This window comes from Pongo pygmaeus, chromosome 23 (genome assembly GCF_028885625.2).
Source record: "Pongo pygmaeus isolate AG05252 chromosome 23, NHGRI_mPonPyg2-v2.0_pri, whole genome shotgun sequence".
NCBI classification, from domain to species: domain Eukaryota; kingdom Metazoa; phylum Chordata; class Mammalia; order Primates; family Hominidae; genus Pongo; species Pongo pygmaeus.
Window position 1 is genome coordinate 47,969,812 of NC_085931.1, and position 19,757 is coordinate 47,989,568.

General features: G+C 47.8%; 1 protein-coding gene across 2 annotated transcripts; it reads right to left on the reverse strand.

Annotated features, from left to right (window-relative positions):
* Positions 1–815: 815 nt before the first annotated feature.
* Positions 816–19,526, reverse strand: CIMIP4 (ciliary microtubule inner protein 4). 2 transcript variants are annotated; one of them, XM_054469737.1, is made up of 7 exons: positions 19,372–19,526; positions 19,115–19,215; positions 15,570–15,629; positions 11,510–11,940; positions 9,530–9,674; positions 1,178–1,288; positions 816–972 (listed from the first exon to the last, which is right to left on the reverse strand). In XM_054469737.1, the coding sequence occupies exons 3-7, from the start codon at positions 15,589–15,591 to the stop codon at positions 875–877; spliced, it is 807 nt and encodes a 268-aa protein (XP_054325712.1). In that variant the 5' UTR covers positions 15,592–15,629; positions 19,115–19,215; positions 19,372–19,526; the 3' UTR covers positions 816–874. The 2 variants fall into 2 exon arrangements, with proteins under 2 accessions (XP_054325712.1, XP_054325713.1); XM_054469738.2 differs by lacking the exons at positions 19,115–19,215; positions 19,372–19,526 and adding an exon at positions 13,537–13,616 and having other exon boundaries at positions 824–972; positions 15,570–15,592.
* Between the last annotated feature and the right edge of the window lie 231 nt (positions 19,527–19,757).

Sequence of the window (19,757 nt, forward strand, 5' to 3'; positions counted from 1 at the left end):
GGCTCCAAGTCCCAAGGATCTTATGGGCTGAGGATGCTTTTGGCTGCTTAAACAATCAGGAGGTCCTCAGGCTCATATTACATGAAGTCCAGAGGCCAGCGGCTTCTGGCCAAGTTGATGGAGCAGCTCCGCGAAGCCATGGAGGACCCAGAATGTGCTGCATGGTCTGCAGTTCCTCTGGTCACAGGTGTCTGGCAGGAGTGGTCTGGGCTGCATGGTTCCTCATTCATTACATCAGGAAAGATGGATGCTCTCCCAGCATTCCCAGTGGAGAAAAGAATTTCCCAGAAGGCTGCACACATCCACACATTTCCTTGCATCTTATTGGCCCAAATTGAGTCACATGTGAATGACTGAACCAATCACGTGCAAGAGGTGGGATTGGGGTAGGGGTTAAGAATCACCATGTGACCAATCAAACCCGCCACTAGATTGGAGGAAATATGTGTGGCCAGTTCCTCTGACGTCCGTGTCTCGTGGGGGAGGAATGGATGTCTGGGAATAATTGGCATCTTCTAGGAAGAGCATGTAGGGTAACATCCAGCAGTGTCCACTATAGGACCCCCTCACATAGGGCATGTGGGAGAAGCCAGGCACCCTGGGCTTGAGACAGAGTCATGCCCAGCTCTCATGTCCCTTCCTGGGATAATGGGTGTAGGTACGTGTGTGTGCATGCATGTGCAGGAGGGAGGACTAGGGAATAGTTTGGGATCCCAGGGCTTCTATCTTCCCCCAGTTGGTCTCTCCAACACCACACATCAGCCTCCACTCCAGTGTGAAGAAAGTCACCAAGCACAGGAGAAGGACTCAGACCTGAGCCTTTCCTTATTGTTAGCACTTTATTTGAGTAGAAGACACCTCTACTGCGTCAAATCTAGTACTTTGAGCTCTTAGATTTACTGTTTTCTGCATATTTCTCTTCCAGTGCTTTCTGCAAGTTCAGGTTCATAGCATTTTTCTGGTGCCACCGTCCTACAGAGAGCAGGAGAAGAGACAGCACAGATTAGATCATCCAGCAGTCTCTGGAGTTGCCCAGATCCCAGGGATGACTCGTACCTCTTCCAAGTCCACCCCTGGCTCTGTCTCCTGCTCTGGTTTCTCTCTGACCCTTAGAGCCGACACACCCTGCCGGTGGAGGACAGTCCCTGCCTCCCATCACCCGCAGCTCCTCACTTACCCAGATCATCCGTCTTCCTGCCATGCCAGTGTTCTAAGTCCCTCACTGATTTCTCAATGACCTCTGGTGTGTAGGAAGCCTTCATGAGGCTTTTTGTCTCCTCAGCAGCCCCTGTAGAATACCATGAAGAAACCCCAAGTGCCCAATTCAGTGTCAGTCAGGTACTCCCTGGTTTATATTGGGTGTCAGTTTCCTCTACGGATAGTAAATTGTGGAACGGAAGGAGAGTGGGAGGGGTTTCAAAGTAAAGTCGTTTGGGTTCAAACCCAGACTCCATTATTTATGGGTAGTACAGCCTCAGAGAAATTTTTAACCTCTCTGAGCTTCAGTGTCTTCAACTATACCAAGAAATGAGATTTTTTTTCATGGTTGGAAAGACAAAATTATTGGACATTCATCAAGACATCTAGCAAGTGGCAACTAATACCTGTAACTTAAGAAAACTCATTTCTGTTTTCAAAATTCAAACATGCACAAGCGGATACGTTGCAATGATCAAGAGTCAGCAGAAACACCAAAGGACAAAATCTCCCAAATTAGCAAAGATTTGAATGATCAGATACAGAATACAAAATAAGTATATTTAGGCCGGGCGCAGTGGCTCATGCCTGTAATCCCAGCACTTTGGGAGGCCAAGGCGGGTGGTTCACGAGGTCAGGGGTTTGAGACCAGCCTGACCAACATGGTGAAACCCCGTCTCTACTAAAACAAAAATTAGTTGGGCGTGGTGGCAGACTCCTGTAATCCCAGCTACTCAGGAGGCTGAGGCAGGAGAATTGCTTGAACCCGGGAGGTGGAGGTTGCAGTGAGCCGAGATCGTGCCACTGCACTCCAGCCTGGGCAACAGAGAGAGACTCTGTCTCAAACAAACAAACAAACAAAAACTATATTTAATGATTGAAACCATAAGAGAGAATAAAAATATAAGCAAAGAGTAAGAAACCATCCAGAAAGAGCAGATAGATTAGTAAGAGAAGCAAACGGAATTTCAGAAATGAACACATAATAATTGAAAAAAAATTAAACTCCGTGGCAATAAGATGCCTGGGACTGGCTTTGAAATAACCTTGGGTGGGAGTGGATGGGTGGGAGAAAAGATGAGACAAGATCGGCTATGTATTAATCATTGTTCAGGCTGAGTGGTATATGCAACATCTATTTATAAACTAAGTTCTCTTCTTTTCCATAAGCTTGAAAATTGCCATCATAAAAGTTTAAAAAGAAATTCAATTAACAGGTAAAATAGCAGATCAAATAAAGCTGAGAGAAAATGGTAAACTGGAAGATATACCTAAAGAAATTAATATTAGGATGCAATACAAAGAAAAAAAGATGTGGCCTGGGCGCGGTGGCTCACGCCTGTAATCCCAGCACTTTGGGATGCCGAGAATATATATATAAATTCTATATATACATATATATAAATCCTGTATATATATACATATATAAATTCTATAAAATAAGAACATGTAAGCTGGGGTGGAGGTCGGGAGAGTAATTAAAGTTAATTAAAGTTTTGGTTTTTTTTTTGAGACAGAGTCTCGCTCTGTCTCCAGGCTGGAGTGCTGTGGCTCAATCTCGGCTCACTGCAACCTCCACCTCCCAGGTTCAATCTACTCTCCTGCCTCAGCCTCCTGAGTAGCTGGGATTACAGGCACGTGCCACCACACCCAGCTAATTTTTGTATTTTTAGTAGAGACGGGGTTTCACCATGTTAGCCAGGATGGTCTGGATCTCTCGACCTTGTGATCCACCCATCTCGGCCTCCCAAAGTGCTGGGATTACAGGTGTGAGCCACTGCACCCAGTCAAATTTAAAGGCTTCTAAGGCCCTTAGTGTTCAGGAAAACACAAATGCCTAGATTAACTTTATAATTTGTTAATTACGCATATAAAAATGTCAAAGGTAACCACTCAAAGAATAAGAGGAGTAGAAAAGAACAAATATCAGATTGAGAAAAATAAGAAAGCTGATGCAAATCCAAAAAGAGAGAGAAAAAGAAGCCACAAAGAAAAAGCAGCACACCATCCTGGCTAACATGGTGAAACCCCGTCTCTACTAAAAATACAAAAAAAAATTAGCCGGGCGTGGTGGCGGGCGCCTGTAGTCTCAGCTACTTGGGAGGCTGAGGCAGGAGAATGGCGTGAACCCAGGAGGCGGAGCTTGCAGTGAGCTGAGAGCGCGCCACTGCACTCTAGCCTGGGCAACAGAGTGAGACTCCATCTCAAAAAAAAGAAAAGAAAAGAAAAGAAAAGAAAAAGCAGCACAAATAGAAAACGCAAAATAAGATCATGGAAATAAACCCAAATAGTCTATATCAGTAACAAGAATCAATAAGAATGAATTAAACCCATTCGTTAAAAACCAGATGATGACACTACAGAAAATGTTTTCCAGGTATATATCATTGAAAGCACATTTAAAGGGACACAAAGAGAGGATAAACATGGAAGAATAGAAAAAGATATACCCAGGCAAACACTAACCAAAAGCAGTCTGGTCTAACTATATCAGGCGAAATAGACTGTAGGGCAAAGCCACGATGAAAAACAAAAACAACTGCAATTCATTAAGGTAATGTAATGATTCTGAACTTGCTACATTGAAATAATCTCAAAATAGATAAGGCAAAATTGACAGAACCACAGGACAAATGGACAAAGCTGCTATTATAGGGGGAGATTTAAAGACATATATTTTAGTAACTAATAGATCAAGCAAAGAATATTAATAGGGATTAGAAGATTTGTGCGGAAATCATTAACAAGCCTGTTCTATAGACAAATGCAGAATCCCTTACCCGAGAGATTATTATTATTATTATCATTATTTTGAGAGGGAGTCTTGCTCTGTCGCCAGGCTGGAGTGCAGCGGCACGATCTCGGCTCACTACAGCCTCCGCCTCCCGGGTTCAAGCGATTCTTCTGCCTCAGCCTCCCGAGAAGCCATTACAGGCATGCGCCATCATGCCTAGCTAATTTTTGTATTTTCAGTAGAGACATGCGCCATCATGCCCAGCTAATTTTTGTATTTTTAGTAGAGACGGGGTTTCACCATATTGGCCAGGATGATCTCGATCTCTTGACCTTGTGATCTGCCTGCCTCCACCTCCCGAGAATTTTTTTTTTTTTGAGACGGAGTCTTGCTCTGTCACCAGGCTGGTGTGCAGTGGCACAACCTTGGCTCACTGCAACCTCCGACTCCCTTGTTCAAGCAATTCTCCTGCCTCAGCCTCCCAAGTAGCTGGGAATACAGGCACGTGTCACCACGCCCAGCTAATTTTTGTATTTTTAGTAGAGACAGGGCTTCACTCTGTTGGCCAGGACGGTCTTGATCTCCTGACCTCGTGATCCGCCTGTCTCAGCCTCCCAAAGTGCTGGGATTACAGGCGTGAGCCACCGCGCTCGGCCCCTGGAGAGATTATTTTTAAGCACACACAGATCATCTACAAAAATCACCATCTACTGGGCTCTAAAGCGAATCTGAACAATTTCAAAGAATTGAAATCATTACAGGGCTGTGTTCTCCAATGACAGTGACACAAGCTGGGAGATGGAATCCACCCCAAAGACAAGAGAGCAAAACAAGAAAGAGGAAGACACCAAATAGAGGAAATCGGAATTCCAACAATGGAAAGAAGTGAAAAAAAAGAAAATCCTTGGTAAGCTGGTTCAGGGATCCCTGGATACCTGGACACAGAGGGAAAAAGACAGGACATAAGCTACCACTCTGCCTGCTCTGTGACTCAAAGACACAATGTCCAGGTGAGCCCAGCCAAGGTTTTGATTTGCACTTGGCTTGTCCTTACCATGGGCTGACCCTCTACTCTCCCCTGCCAGCCCTGCTGCATGGAGCAGATGAGGACCTTCATGTTAGCCCACAGGGGTGTCCTGCTGCATGGAGCAGATGAGGACCTTCATGTTAGCCCACAGGGGTGTTCTGCTCTGACCTCCTTCTGAAGCTGGAGCCACGGTGAGTTGGGAGGCAGAAAATACACAAAGGGCCACTCACCCTGGCTATATTCCTGCAGGCCATCCCACATGGTCCCCCCGCAGCCCTGTCTGTGGGAAGCCTATACACCCAGGACTCACGGCCATGCCAATTCTTTCCCCACATGGAGTTCACTAAACTCTCAAGACACCCAAAGCCAGACTAAGACCCAGAGCCAGCTGCATTTTCCCCCATGCTGTTTCCGTGATAGTGAATAAATTTCATGAGATCTGATGGTTTTATAAGGGGAAAATTCTTTCACTTGCTTCCCATTCTCTCTTGTCGGCCACCATATAAGACGTGCCTTTCACCTTCCACCATGATGTGAGGCCTCCCCAGCTACATGGAACTCTGAGCCTATTAAACCTCTTTTTCTTTATAAATTACCCAGTCTCAGGTATGTCTTTCTCAGCAGTGTGAAAACGGACTGACTATATTATATTTAATGGTGCAATGTTAGACTCAAGAAGGAGATAAGCATGCCTGTTTTTCCTGCTTATATACACCATTGTCCTAGACAGGTCAGCCAGATGCTGATATAAAGGTGAGAAAAGCCTAGTGTTTAAGAATTTAAACTCTAGCCTCTGACTGGCAGGGTTTAAATCCCAACTCTGACCGTTCCTACCTGTGTGGCCTTAATTAAGTTATTTAACTTTTCCATGACTCAATTATTTTTTATCTGGAAAAAATGGGAATTGTAGCATTTACCACATGGGATTCATGTGGAGAATAAAATATATATATAAAGTACTCAGAGCAGTACCTGGCATATGTTAAATACTATGCATAAATGTAGCCATTATTACTATTCAAAAGCACCCCTAAAGAATCTATAAATAATTATTGGAATTAATTGGTGAGCTGCATAAAGCTTCTGGATATGAGATTAATATACAAAAACAAAAATTGCATTTGTGTATATGTTATCAGCAGCAAAGTTAGAAAATATAATTTTAAAAAGATATCATTTTCAACAAGCAGCCAAAAAAGAGATTCTCCTGAGTAAGTCTAACAAAAACACCTGCATGATGTTTATAGAAAAAAAAAATCACAAAATGTTACTGAGAGATATCGAAGGAAGATTTAAATTAATGGAGGTATACACCATATTCATATATTAGAAAATTCATTATAAAGCTGACAACAGCCCTTAAGTTGAGCTGTAGATTCAATGTATTTCCAATCAAAATCCCAACAGGGTTTTTCATGGAAATTTCTGTATATTAATAACATTTGTATGGAAGAGTAAAGGGCCTAGAAACCCAAGACATTAACTGGTGATGGTGGTGGACGGTTGGTAGTGAGAGTATTGCCTGACCAGATATCAGGCTACTTATAATACCTTGGTGATTAAAAATGTAATATTAGACCAATGGACAGAATAAAGAGTGGAAACTGATCTATGCATGTGTCGAAACCTGATGGATAACAGAGGTACCACTGTAGGTCACCGGGAGGAAAGATGAGCCTATTCAATAAAAGGTACTGAGGCAGTCAGTAATCCACATAAAGAAGGAATTGAAAATGAATCCCTACTGGGGAAAGATTTCTGGTGTTGTCGTTCCATTATCTTGAGGGCTGGGCACATATATGCCCAAGGAATGCCTGAGCTCGTCATCTCACTCTTTATACAGCTGGGCAAGCTGCCTAAAGTTTCCTCAAGCCTCAGTTTTACTGCTTTCTTAAATGGCTAAAACTCACAAAAGCCGTCTACAGTTCTTGAAAATGAATCCCTGCTTCATACTAAAAACAAAAATCAACTCCAGGTGGATTAAAGACTTAAATGTGAAAAGCAAAACTAAATATTTTTGAAGATTGTATAAAAGATGATCTATGATTTAGCGTAGGATAGGAGTCCCTCAACCTGCTCCCCCTGGCAGCTTCTCTAATTCAGTAAATAGCCATCTCGTCCTTCCAGTTGTTCAGGTCAAAACATTGAAGTCAACCTTAATTCCTGTCTCTCACCGCAAAATCTATTCATTAGCATATTCTCTTCTCTCTGCCTTATACAAATATCCAGAAGCCTACTACATCAAGCTACCTTCACCATTACCTCCCTGAGCTGCTATATTGCACAATGGTGCCTTCCAAAATAGTGCAGTGCACTAGCCCAGCTTCCAACACCAAGCCACCATCATCTGTCCCATCTGGAGTTTTGCAGCTGCCTCCTACAGGTTTCCCTGTTTCTGCCCCAGCTCCCTACGTCCATTCTCCCCATAGCAACTGGAGTGAGCCTTTAACCTGAGCCAAACAGGGCCATTCTCCTGCTTAAAATCCTGGCTTGGTTTCTCATCTCACTCCGAGTAAAGACCTTCCAGCAGGTTTCACGACCCAGCCTGTTTCCTCTGATGTCTTCTGCCTCACTCCTGTGCAGCCATACCAGCCTCACCAACCTCAAACAGCAAATGTAAAGGCTAACCCCGGGTGGGTGGAGACAGAGAGAGACAGATGGATGGGCACACTGACAGCACTGTGTGGTAGGGTGAAGCCCTGATTCATAGTGTTTGCCAATTTCCAGAGTGTAAATACTACTAGCATGGCCAATTTTAAGACAGCATTTATGTGCCAGTCAGTTCAGGGAGACAATTGCCTCTTGTGAGCTGGTGCAAGCTGCTATGAGCTCCAGCACACCCTTGGCACAGTTCTACTTCCCAGGCGGGATGATGGGACACAGACATTTTTAAAAATAGATTCTTTTACATTTATGTAGACATTATCATACAAAGTTGTATGGAACAGCTATTTGGTGACCGATAGTTGTTAAAGAGAGAACTGGAAAGCAGGATCTGGAAGGCCAGGAACAGAGAACAAGCAGAACTGTATTCTCGCTTTCCTCCCCCAGCACCATCCCTTCTCCAAGCTCAGAGAAAAATCCAGAAAGGCTTCCAGTGGGTATCTGGTTCCTCGGGTGACAGGGATCCGAGCCAGGTGGAAGAGATTTGTCAGGCCCTGGGAGCACTGGAGAGGGCCTGGAGTGAGGAGAGAGGAAGGAGCCGTACCAGAAAAAGCCTCATTTCGCAATGAGGCCAAACCAGAATGTGGGGCAGAGAGAAGCCCCTGCGTGCTGTGACAGGCATCTGAGCTATCCAGAAGACCCTGGGAACAGGATCATAGCTAGGGAGGTGACTTAGTGGTCAAGAAAAGACTATGAGGCTTTGAAGGCAGAAGGAACACCTGACTTTGAGTCCTAGACACAATGCAGACTACTGAGAGTTCTAAGGCAAATGATCTTAAATCTGCCCGTGAAATGGAGCTAATAGCAGTCTCCCCACCCCAACCAAACAGGACTACACTGATCCAGTGGAAACCCTCTGTAAATGTCAGAGCCTCCAACCCACCCTTCCTTTCTCCCCAGGTGGCGCCACCTCCGGGCTCTGGAGAAGAAAAATGATAGCCTGACAGCTACTGAGTGCTCACCATTTGCCTCGGCCAAGCACCTTCATGTGGCACTTCATAAAGTCCTGCCAGTGACCCAGCAAGGGCCATACTCTCATTATCATCCCCACTGTACCGAGAAGGCAGCGGATGGAGAGGTTGAGGATGCCACCTAAGGTCATACCCAGCTAGTGAGTGGCTGAGCTGAGCTTTGAACCAAACAAACTTGATATTGTCACTGTGGCCAAAGGTGCCTGGGATGGGGCTAGGGGTGTGGGGAGCAGCAGTCCTGGGCCTTCTACTGGGTCCTGGGCCTCCTACTGGCAGATTAAGAACAAGAGGTGGGCAGGGCGCAGTGACTCACTCCTGTAATCCCAGCACTTTGGGAGGCCAAGGTGGGTGAATCACTTGAGCCCAGGAGTTTGAGACCAGCCTGGGCAAAATGGTGAAACCTTGTCTCTACCAAAAATACAAAAAAAAAAAAAAAAAAAAAAAGAAAAGAAAAGAAAATAATTCACCAGGTGTGGTGGCGCGCATCTGTGGTCCCAGCTACTTATGGGGGCAGGGGAGTGGCTGAGGTGGGAGGGGTGTTTTCTTGAGCCTGTGAGGCGGAGATTTCAGTGAGCCAAGATTGTGCCACTGCACCCCAGCCTGGGCAACAGAGTGAGACTTCAAAAAACACAAGAAGGGAAGGGAAGGGAAAGGGAAGGAAGGGGAGGGCAGGGGAGGGGAGTGGAGGGCCGGGGAGGGACCAGAGGTGCCTGACTGCCAACTGGGACAAATCATCCACACATCAAGGACAGGGGACTGGATGTTCCCAGCACTCGCAAGCTGACATAGAGGACACACGGGCATGAAATAAGTGTCCTTGAAGATGTGCCCTGGGGTCCTAGACCTCATATGGAGTGGAAACCCCAAACGCCTTCCCTGCCCAATGCCTGGGAGACCATGGGTGTTCACGGCCCCACCCTTGCCCTTTGACTTGACCTCGAAACAAGTTTGACCGCATGTTGTAGCCAAGATCATAGTAGTCTGAGAAGACGGAGGACATTTCCACACGATTCTGGGTCCTGCTGGGCCATGAGCTTGCCCTCTTCTGGCCCTCGAAGATTTCATCAATAGCCCTTTGAGCCTGAGCAGGGAGGCAGGGACAACAGACAGGGGATGGAAAAGCAGTGTCAAGCCCCATATCTCCCTCCAACTCCTCCTCCCTTGACCCTGCCCTCCCCACCCCGATCCCACCTTTAGCCTGCAGCCCTCAACCTATTCACAGGGCTGGGGAGCTGGAGTATACAAAGGCCCCAGCCCTAACCCCTCTCATCACCCACACTGCTGTGGGTGGGGGACATCAGGTTAACGATCATAAAACCTCTTCCAAGCATTGAGCACCTGCTAAATGCAATATAGGGTGCCACTCTTCCCACCATTTTATAAATGAGGAAAGTGGGCCTCAGGAGGCCAGAGATCACCCAGTTCACATGGCTGGCAGGCCACAGAGCCCTGGCTTGCCTCCTACGACTGAGGCATCACACAGGGCAGCTCTGGGTGGGTGCTTAACTTTCAATGAGGCCAACTCCTTCTTCATACCAGTAGGGAAACTGACACGCAGAGAAGCTGAGCCCAGGCCCAGGGGCAGGACACCTAGGTTTGAGTTCCAATTCTGCAATATATCAGCTGTTGACTTCAGCAAGCCTCTTCTCCGCTCTAGGCCTCAGTTTCCCTACATGTAAAATGTGAAGGCAGGGTGGAACTGGATGGTCTTTGAAGTGGCTTCCAGCTGTGACACTTGCTGGCTCAATGACACTTGTGACATAAGTTACAGGTGGGCAGAAAACACAGATTTCTTGATTCCAGCCAGGGACAATGGTGGCTGAAGAAAGAAAGGACTTCTCCCAAGGCTGGGCAGGGCGGTGAGAGGTAGTGACCACAGAGTCAACCTCAAATTGGGACAAGTTCCTCTAAGTGGGGCAGAACATATCAAGATTGTGACCTTCCAGACTTGCTGGTGGTGGGGTCACTGCACTTTAAGATGACAGAGTGGAAGGGGAGCCTAGGAGAAGCCTGACCCCCAGCTTTTGTGACCCAAGCAGATCGTAGCCCCTCCTTGGGACTTGGTTATACCATCTGTTAAAAAGGAAACAATAACTCCTGCCTGACTTTCCACACAATGCAGTTGCTATGAGGGTTGAGATGGTGGCTTTGAAAATATGTCTCAGAATGCCAGGGCAGAAAGAACACAGCATTTGACCAGAAATGGTAGATGAATTTTATCTTAAGTTTCAGTTGATTCGTAGTGACTGCCTGGAATGCTATATTGGGTGGAAAAGAGTGCTGGCATTGACTAGCAATGTCTGCCATGAATGCAGGCTGGGAGGGTTGTGATACATACACCATGTATTTGTCAGCCTGATCTAGTCCAACTGCCTCGCTTTACAGATGTGGAGACTGAAGCCCAGAGAGGGTAAGTAACTTATCCAAAGTCACCTAGCATTTAGGAGCAGGTCCAGGATTCAAACCCAAGTCTTCTGATTCCCAATAAATGCTATCCATCCACTAAATGTGGTCTTCTTTGGGAGACTTGTTCAAATGGAAAACATCCAATTCACACAAAAGGCTTTTAACTGCAAAGTCATTAAGGACCAGAGTTCCAGAATCTGCTGACCCAGTTTGCACCCTCATCTCGCACAGTTGGGTGAATTTGGTTGACTGACTTAACCCCTCTAAGCCTTGGGCTCCTTATCTATAAAATGAGGACAATAATAGTACCTTCCTCATGGGTTGCTGGGAAGATGTAACAACTTGTTATACGTGAAGTTTAAACAGTGCACAGTGGCTGGCACACAGCAGGTGCTCAGGAGATACTGCTTTCTAGTGGTATTATTATAGGGACTCTGTACTCAAGAGCGAGTTTATCTTATGTCCTCATTATAAGACTCTGCATCACCCTCCTGGCCCCTGCTGTGACACCTGCTCCTCGGAGACCAGCTGGTCCACCACGTTGCTCCCAAACTTGTGGCGAATGTTGTTAGGAATGATGCTGCCCTTCTGGTTCGTGGGCGTGCTCCTCTGGTCCTGGGCCCCCGAGCTGGGACCGTCATCCGTCCCCTGATCCATCAAGGAGGATCGAGAGCCCCCGTTCTTCAGGGACCTGGACTGTGGGTCCATCCCCAGAGAACCCCTGCCGGCAGCAGTCGGGGGTGGAGGGGGAATCTCCTTCAAGTGGCATTGCCCTAGGGAGCTGCCTTGAGCGCTGGCTCCCTGGGGCAGGGGCTGTGGGGATGACAGACCCTGGTTCTTGAACTTGGAGGTGTCCAAGGAACTGTAGGCCGCTTTCCAGGGGTCCAAGTCCTGCTGGCCCTCCTTGTCATTCGGATGGGCCCTGGTCAAAGTGGTTGTACCTGAGCAGGACAAAGAGAAACAGAGGGGGAGGGAGACAGACACGGAGACAAGGGCAGAAAGTAGAGGGTGGGGAAAGGGGCAGAGATGGGGGTGAGGAAGGGGAACCCGCAGACAAAGAGGCCCAGAGCTCCACAAGCAGAGAAGGGGAGATGGACAGAGAGAAAGCGCAGGAACCAGAGGCATGGGTGGGAAATTAGGAGACACAAAGGGAGAAGAGAGGTCAGCCCGCCCTGCCTCCCACAGGCAGGGTTAGTCCACATTGCCTGGGGCAACAAGGGCTGCCGCCCAAGCCTGTCCCGCCTTGAGGCCTAGCTGTGTGACCACAAGCAAGGGGCTTGGCCTGTCTGTGCTTTCGTGTCCCTGGCTCCATTTGGATAGTTCCTTTCCCCACTTTTCCATCTTGAAACCTCCCCCTCACTCTCCGCAGTGAGAATCTGGCAGCAGCGGCACTGGCAGAGGCGTTCCTGGGGCTAAGCCACGTGCCTGGGAGGTACTGGAGTTGGATGGGACTCCCAGACTTTGCTTCCAATGCAAGGCTGCTCCCCACTACCTACCTCCTCCCTTCGCCAGGGCTGAGAAGTGGCGCCATCCCAGCCACCTCCCAGGCTCTCTCCTCCCCACCTCTCCCTGTCTCCCACGTCCCTGCCCACAGCCTCCGCTCCTCTGGGTCTCTTGCTCTCAGCCTTCAGTGTCTCCTCACAGCCTGGCCCCATCCTCCACCCCAGATTACAGCTGTAAATGTGTTTGGTGGTCTTCCCTCCAAAACCTCAAGACGAGTCCTCCAGTCCTCTTAAAAGATACATAGGGGCTGGGTGTGGTGGCTGTCAGACCTCTGAACCCAAGCTAAGCCATCATATCGCCTGTGACTTGCGCGTATATATCCAGATGGCCTGAAGCAACTGAGGATCCACAAAAGAAGTTAAAATAGCTAGTTCCTGCCTTAACTGATGACGTTCTACCATTGTGATTTGTTCCCGCCCCACCCTAACTGATCAATTGACTTTGTGACTATACACCCTCCCCACCCTTGCGATAATGTACTTTGTGATAGTCCCCTACCCTTGTGAATGTACTTTGTACGATATGCCCTCCCCACCCTTGAGAAGGTACTTTGTAATATTCTCCCTGCCCTTGAGAATGTACTTTGTAAGATCCACCCCCTGCCTGCAAAAAAATTGCTCCTAACTCCACCGCCTATCCCAATCCTATAAGAACTAATGATAATCCAACCACCCTTTGCTGACTCTCTTTTCGGACACAGCCCGCCTGCACCCAGGAGATTAAAAAGCTTTATTGCTCACACAACGCCTATTTGGTGGTCTCTTCACATGGACGCACATGATAGTGGCTCATGCCTGTAAGTGGTCATTAAGGGCCTCACACCTGCAAGGGTCATTAATGACACGCCTGTACATGGTAGCTCACGCCAGCACTTTGGGAGGCCAGAGTGGTCAGATCACTTGAGGTTAGGAGTTAGAGATCGGCCTGGCCAACATGGTGAAACCCTGCCTCTACTAAAAATACAAAAATTGGCTGGGTGTGGTGGCGTGCACCTGTAATCCCAGCTACTGGGGAGGCTGAAGCACGAGAATCACCTGAACCTGGGAGGCGGAGGTTGCATTAAGCTGAGATCACGCCACTGCACTCCAGCCTGGGCAGCAGAGCGAGACTCCACCTCAAAAAAAAAAAAAAAGAAAAAAGATACATAGCTTTGTTTCGCTTTTGTGTATGAATGAGACCAGAGTCGTGTGTTGCTTTGTAACTTGCTGTTCAATGCACCACCCTGCCTTGGGGATCTACTCAAGGTAGCGGAGACAGCCCTAACTTCCCTTCGGAGCCCTGCAGGGCTCCACCACCACCCCACAGGGGGACATTCAGATCGATCCAGTTTAGTTTCTCAGAGAAGGATGCTGCAAACATCAGGCTTTGGCAGCCACTGGGGTTTTTATTTCACACCCACGGGTCCCTGCTCTGCTGTCACAAATGTGGAGCTAGGGGAGGGCCCTTCTCGCCTACTCCTCAGGGGACTGCAGACCCTTCCCCAGGGCAGTGGGAGACAGGAAGCTGAGGTTTCTCTGCTTCCCTGCCCACTTTCTCCTCGCCTTCCTTCCTCTCGGTGCCTTTGTCATGGCTCTTTGTCACCTACACGACAGGCAGAGGGAAAACCTATTCCCCCAGACCAGACTTCCTTCTTCCTGTACTGGGCTCTGCCCCAACCAGCAGGCAGCCAAGCAGAGGGGCACATCTGGGGACAGCTGGACTGTCAGGATGGGCATGATGACCCTCCTCAAAAGAGCGGAGGCAGAGACTGGGAAGACCACCCACCTGATCAACCTCAGCCCCCCTCACCCTGCTCCTGAAGAGCCTGAGGGCCCATCGCAGGAATGGGCTCCTCCTGGATTCGGGCTTAGGACAGCCAGTCCTGCACTGCCTCCTCTATCAGCAAGTGCTGTCGCCATTGCCGGCTCATGCTCAGCCTGCCCTTTAGGGTTACGGGCATGCTTATGGCCGAAATGTGTCTTGTATCCCTGGCCCGGAGAGCTAGCATATTCACCAACACCTCAACTGAGCAAAAACCAACTGCATGTCAGGTGCTGTGCCAGCTGACAGGGACACAACAGGGAGCTGAAAAAGCCAACCCTTTTCCTCTCAGGGTTGAATATCTGTTGAATGAATGAATGGATGCTGCATGAATGAATTAAGACCTGCATCTGCCGTTTCAAGAATCTCATTGCAACTACACCTTTCCTCTACTCCATTCATTCAGCTGTAAAATGGACAGAGTAAACCCTGCTTCATTTGCTATTATGAAGATCAAATGATCAGTCCACAGAGTTTATCTAAATGTGGCCATGTATCAGGATTCCCTAGGCTCTCATTAAAAATACTGATTCCTGGGCCCCTTTCAGAGCTGCTGCATCAGAAAGGCCCTGAATCTGAGTGTTTAACAAGGCCCCTGGGCATTCAGGTCATTGGAGGAAGATTTTAGCAGGATCGCTGCCCCAACTCACTGGACTCTTTTCTCCCCATCCCACCTGCCAGCCCCAGCCACCCTCCACTCACCCCTGGGGACCGTTCTCAGAGCAGGCCTGACTCAGTCACGCCTGTATTGAAATCTTTCCTCTTGTCCTCAGGGCAGAGTCCCTGCTCTCAGAACTCCACAAAAGTGCCAGACCTCTTTCCCTACCAGGCCTTTGCCTGAGCTGTCCCTCCTGCCTGGAACACTCCCCTCCACTCCTTGGGCTACACTACCCCTGGTCTTGGATCACATGTAACCCCGTATATACCTCCCATTCACTGAGGCTAAGCCCCTCACCATGTTCCCCCACAGCACTTCCCTTCTGGTATACACAAGACTTAGAGCACCTGAGTCACCCCCTCAGGATGGAGACCATATCGGAGTGATAATCCCTACACATGGCAGGATGGGAGAGCTCAGTAAGTCCATTCCCTCCTTTTTCCTTCTGTCTTCCAACAGAATGCCCCCTATGAAGCCCGGGCCGATGGTGGGTCTGGAGGCCAACACAAGACGGAAGGGGAGGAGAAAGGGCCGGTGCCCTGCTGCCCCAGGGATTCCCTCCAGAAGCCTGGATGTGCATTCAGCACATCCCTGGTCTGCCCGTCCTACCTGCTCGGTGGCCCAGCTCCATAGCCTCTTGCTGTGGGACAGGCAATTCCAAGCTTAGTCCTGTAAACAAAGCGCCACGTTTCATCGTCTCAGATGACACACAGAGTCTCTGTGAACAAGGATGAGCTGGGAGCTGAACAGGAAGGCCTGTGGCTGTCTGCCCGCCCCGATCAGAGGTTCCTAAGCTGCTCCTGGTGCCCTCTGGCACTGCCCAGACCCATGGAGCCTCTGCCCCATTCACTCATCACCCCTGGCACACGGGCTTCCTCCTGGACTTCTGCAGCCTCTGCCCTCTCTGAAAAGCCCTGGCCACCCCCACCCCACCCCACCAGTCCTCAAAGACCTTTCTCAAGCAGCCTTGGGACCCTGGGCTCCTTCTACTCCTTCATAATCTTTTCATCTCCTCCTCCTCTTCTCCCCTATCACCACCACCCTAGGAGACCCTAGCAGGCCCCTGGCTGTGAAGCCCATTGCCCCAGCCCCCAGCCTGGCAACCATCTGTCTTCCTGCAAATAGGATTGTATCCATTTGCTGACTGCTCATTCATGGTCAGGGAAGGGAGGCAGCTTAGCCACCACGAAGAAGAGACAAGAGCAGGAACTCATACTTTGCTCTGGTGTAAACTACGTCTTCTCTCTAAGGCCTTTGGGTCAAATCAGAGGGGTGGCTTCAAAAGCTGCTGCAGCTTTCATGTTTGTGTTCCATTTTCTCGTGTGATCTTTTTCTTTTTTCTTTCTTCCTGTCTTTTCTTTTTTTTCTTTTTTTTTTTTTTTGAGACAGGGTCTTACTTACTCTGTTACCCAGGCTGGAGTGCAGTGGTGCAATCTCAGCTCACTGCAACCTCCGCCTCCCAAGTTCAAGTGATTCTCCCATCTCAGCCTCCCAAGTAGCTGGGATTACAGGTGTTGTGCTACCACACCTGGCTAATTTTTGTATTTTTAGTAGAGATGGGGTTTCGCCATGTTGACCAGGCTGATCTCTAACTCCTGGCCTCAAGTGATCCACCCGCCTTGGCCTCCCAAAGTGCTGGGATTACAGGTGTGAGCCACCACACCTGGCCTGTGACTTCAGTTTTGTTTGCTCTCTTTCCCTGGCTCTCCTTGGTTTGCTCATTCTGATGACAGCAAATGCCATGTTTTGAGCTGCCCTATAGAGCAGCCCATGAAGCAAGAAACTGAGGGTGACTTCTGGCCAAAAGCTCATAAGGAATAGAAGCCCTGAGTTCAACAGTCTTTGAAGAACTGAATGAATCCTGACACCTGAATGAACTTGAAAGTGGATCCTTCCCCAATTGAGCCTTGATATGAGAACACAGCCTGGATGACACTTTCATTACAGCCTGTGGGATACCTGGGCCAGAGGACCCAGCCAAGTCAGGATCCTGACTCCTATAAATTCTGAGATCATAAATTTGTACTGTTTTAAACATGCAGTGTCAAGCTTCTAAGCTTTATGGTCACTTGTTATGCAGCAATACATAGCTAATACATATTTTGGTACTAAGAGTGGGGTGTTGCTATAACAAATACTTAAAATTTTGGGACTGAATTTGGAACCAAGCAGTGGTCAGAGTCTATAAGGAATTTGAGAAGCATGATAGAAAAAGCCTAAATCACCTTAAACAGTTTTTTTTTTTTTTCAGGAAAAATCTGGAGTTGGAAGATGCTGCCAGTGAGGGCCCAAATGGAAGTGAGGAATACATTACTAGAAATAGTGGAAGAAAGACCCTTGTTATGTAGTGGCAGAAACAGTGACACTGTCATCTGCAGTTATGTGACTAATGAACTGAGTGATTTAGCTAAAGAGTTCCAAAGAAAAGATTGTAGTTTCCTCTTAGTTTCTTCTTGCTGCTTGTAGTGAAATGTGAGAGGAAGGTGATGAAATGAAGAAGGGACTGTTAAACAAAAAGATGCCAGTACTTAATGGTTCTGAAGTTTCATCCTCTCCAGATCCCAAAAGATGCTAAAATTAAGAAATGGCTTCAGAATACTGGAAAGTGTGCCCAAGAGTGTGACTGTGCGACTTCTTGTTAAAACTTCAGAAAGATCAAAGGATCAGGGTATTACTCTGTCACACAAAGGGTGCTTTAAAGAGATTAAAGAGATGCCTGATATATCCTCTTAACAGAACCATAGGACCTCTAGGAAGCTTAAGGATCCTCAACAGGAGCCCCAGTTAAAAAGGGGTGTGACTTTTGTTCAACGGAGTGAACCCCTGTAAGTTTTACCGTTGAGAAAATAACATCAGCAAAATGTTGGCAGCTTGGGGTAAAAGGGATAGAAGCAGTACAAAATGAAAAGATACCATTGAACAAAAAATAAAAATAAAAAAGGCAAGTCAGAGAGTGGAAGCAAGAGTCTAGAAGGCAGAGCTGAGAGCCATGGAGAATTATTCCCGGCCTTGAAACCTAATCAAGGAACGTCCAACATTTGTGTGGCTGGATTTCAAAACTGCTATGGACCATTGACTCCATGTCTCCATTTTCCTCAATTTTGAATAGGAATGTCACTAGCTCTTATCCTATGCCTATCACATCATTGTATGTTAGGTGTGCTCAGGGCAAATTACTTAGTTTCACAGATCTATGATGGAGAATAATTGAATTTGAGAAGCTGTACTTAAGGAACAACACTGGAGAAGCCTCAGCCACACCTGAAGCTGATTTATATGACCAGATTCTAGCTTTTAAACTGATGCTTTAATAGGATGAGAATTTTAAAGATCTTAGGAGAGGATGAATGTATTTTGCATGTGGAAGGGATGTACATTATTGGGGGCCAGAGGGCAGACAGTGGTAGGCAGTTGACATGGCTCCCAATGATCCGTTTCTTGGTATAATTCTCTCTCCTTTAGTGTGGACTGGACATAGTGATGAATCTGGCAAAAATGAGGGATGTCGCATCCATGATGAACTTATAAGAGACTACGACTTCTGTCTTATTCACACACTCTCTGCAGCTCTCCTCAGCTCATCTTCTCTGACGGAAGCCAGTTTCCCTGTTGTGAGCTGCCCTATGGAGAGGTCCACAGGGCAAGGAACTCCAGAGGAGCTGGATCCTGCCATGTGAATGGGTTCCTTCTCTGGTCGAGCTTTGAGATGAGACTAGAGACCCAAGCAACACCTTGATTGCAGCCTGTGCTGCAATTGAGAGACCCTGATTGAGAGACCCTGGGACAGAAAAATCACCAACACTCCACCGGTATTCCCAACTCACAGAAACTGCGAGATAGTAAATGTTGTCTTAAGCCCACTAAGTTTTGGGGTGATTTGTTATGCAGCAAGAGATAACTAACACAAGTCCATGTCAAGCATTCTCACATCTGGTAAATTAGTCTGGTCTTCACAAATACCCAGTAAAGTGTTCAGAGACACTACTAACTTATCTTCTTTCACAGATGGAGAAAATGAGGCTCCAAAAAGACACAGGACTTCACCAGGTGGGGCTAAAATTAAATTGCACGTTTTCAAGCTAGGTGAAGTTCAAGTTATCTCCTTCAAGTTGTCTTTCTCCTCCTATCCCCATCCCCCATCCCCAGCCACCCACCTGACGTGCCCACAGCAGCTCTGTATGTCCCAGTGCACTGCCAATCCACAGCAGTCTGGATGGGCTACAATAGAAGTGTGGACTCACTTCCAGTTTCTGACCTGGAGAGAGAGAACCCAAGAGACTTTGGTCAAAGAGGGCGGGAAGGTAGTTCCAGTCTAGGCAGTCTTCACTCACAAGCAACTCTGAATGGGGAAAAGGAAGATGAAACCCCATGTCCTGGAAGAACCCTGGCCCTTCATAAGTCTCTGCCTCACCTCTCCAATCTCTTTGATAACAACGGGAAACACATGAACCACACTGATGTGTGCTGAAGCCCAGGAGTGCAGAACCCCGCTGCAGAACTACTGGTGAAGACCAATGGATGGTTGCTGGGAAGTGGCCTCCCCCAGATGTTCATTGGAGTTGCCATGGTGATCACTATACACAGGGCTCTGTTACCTCAGAGGGCTGATGGGCCCACCCCTAGGGAAAAGAGGCCAGGAGAAAGCCAGGACTGAGGAGGCAGGAGGGGCTTCATGTATTGTTCACTCTCTCATCCACTGGAGAATGTCAGTTGAGCCCCCACTACTTGCCAGGTGTGCCAGGCACAGGGGGCTCAGATGCTACCAAGTGCAAAAGACGTTCTTGGGAGTTCAAAGCA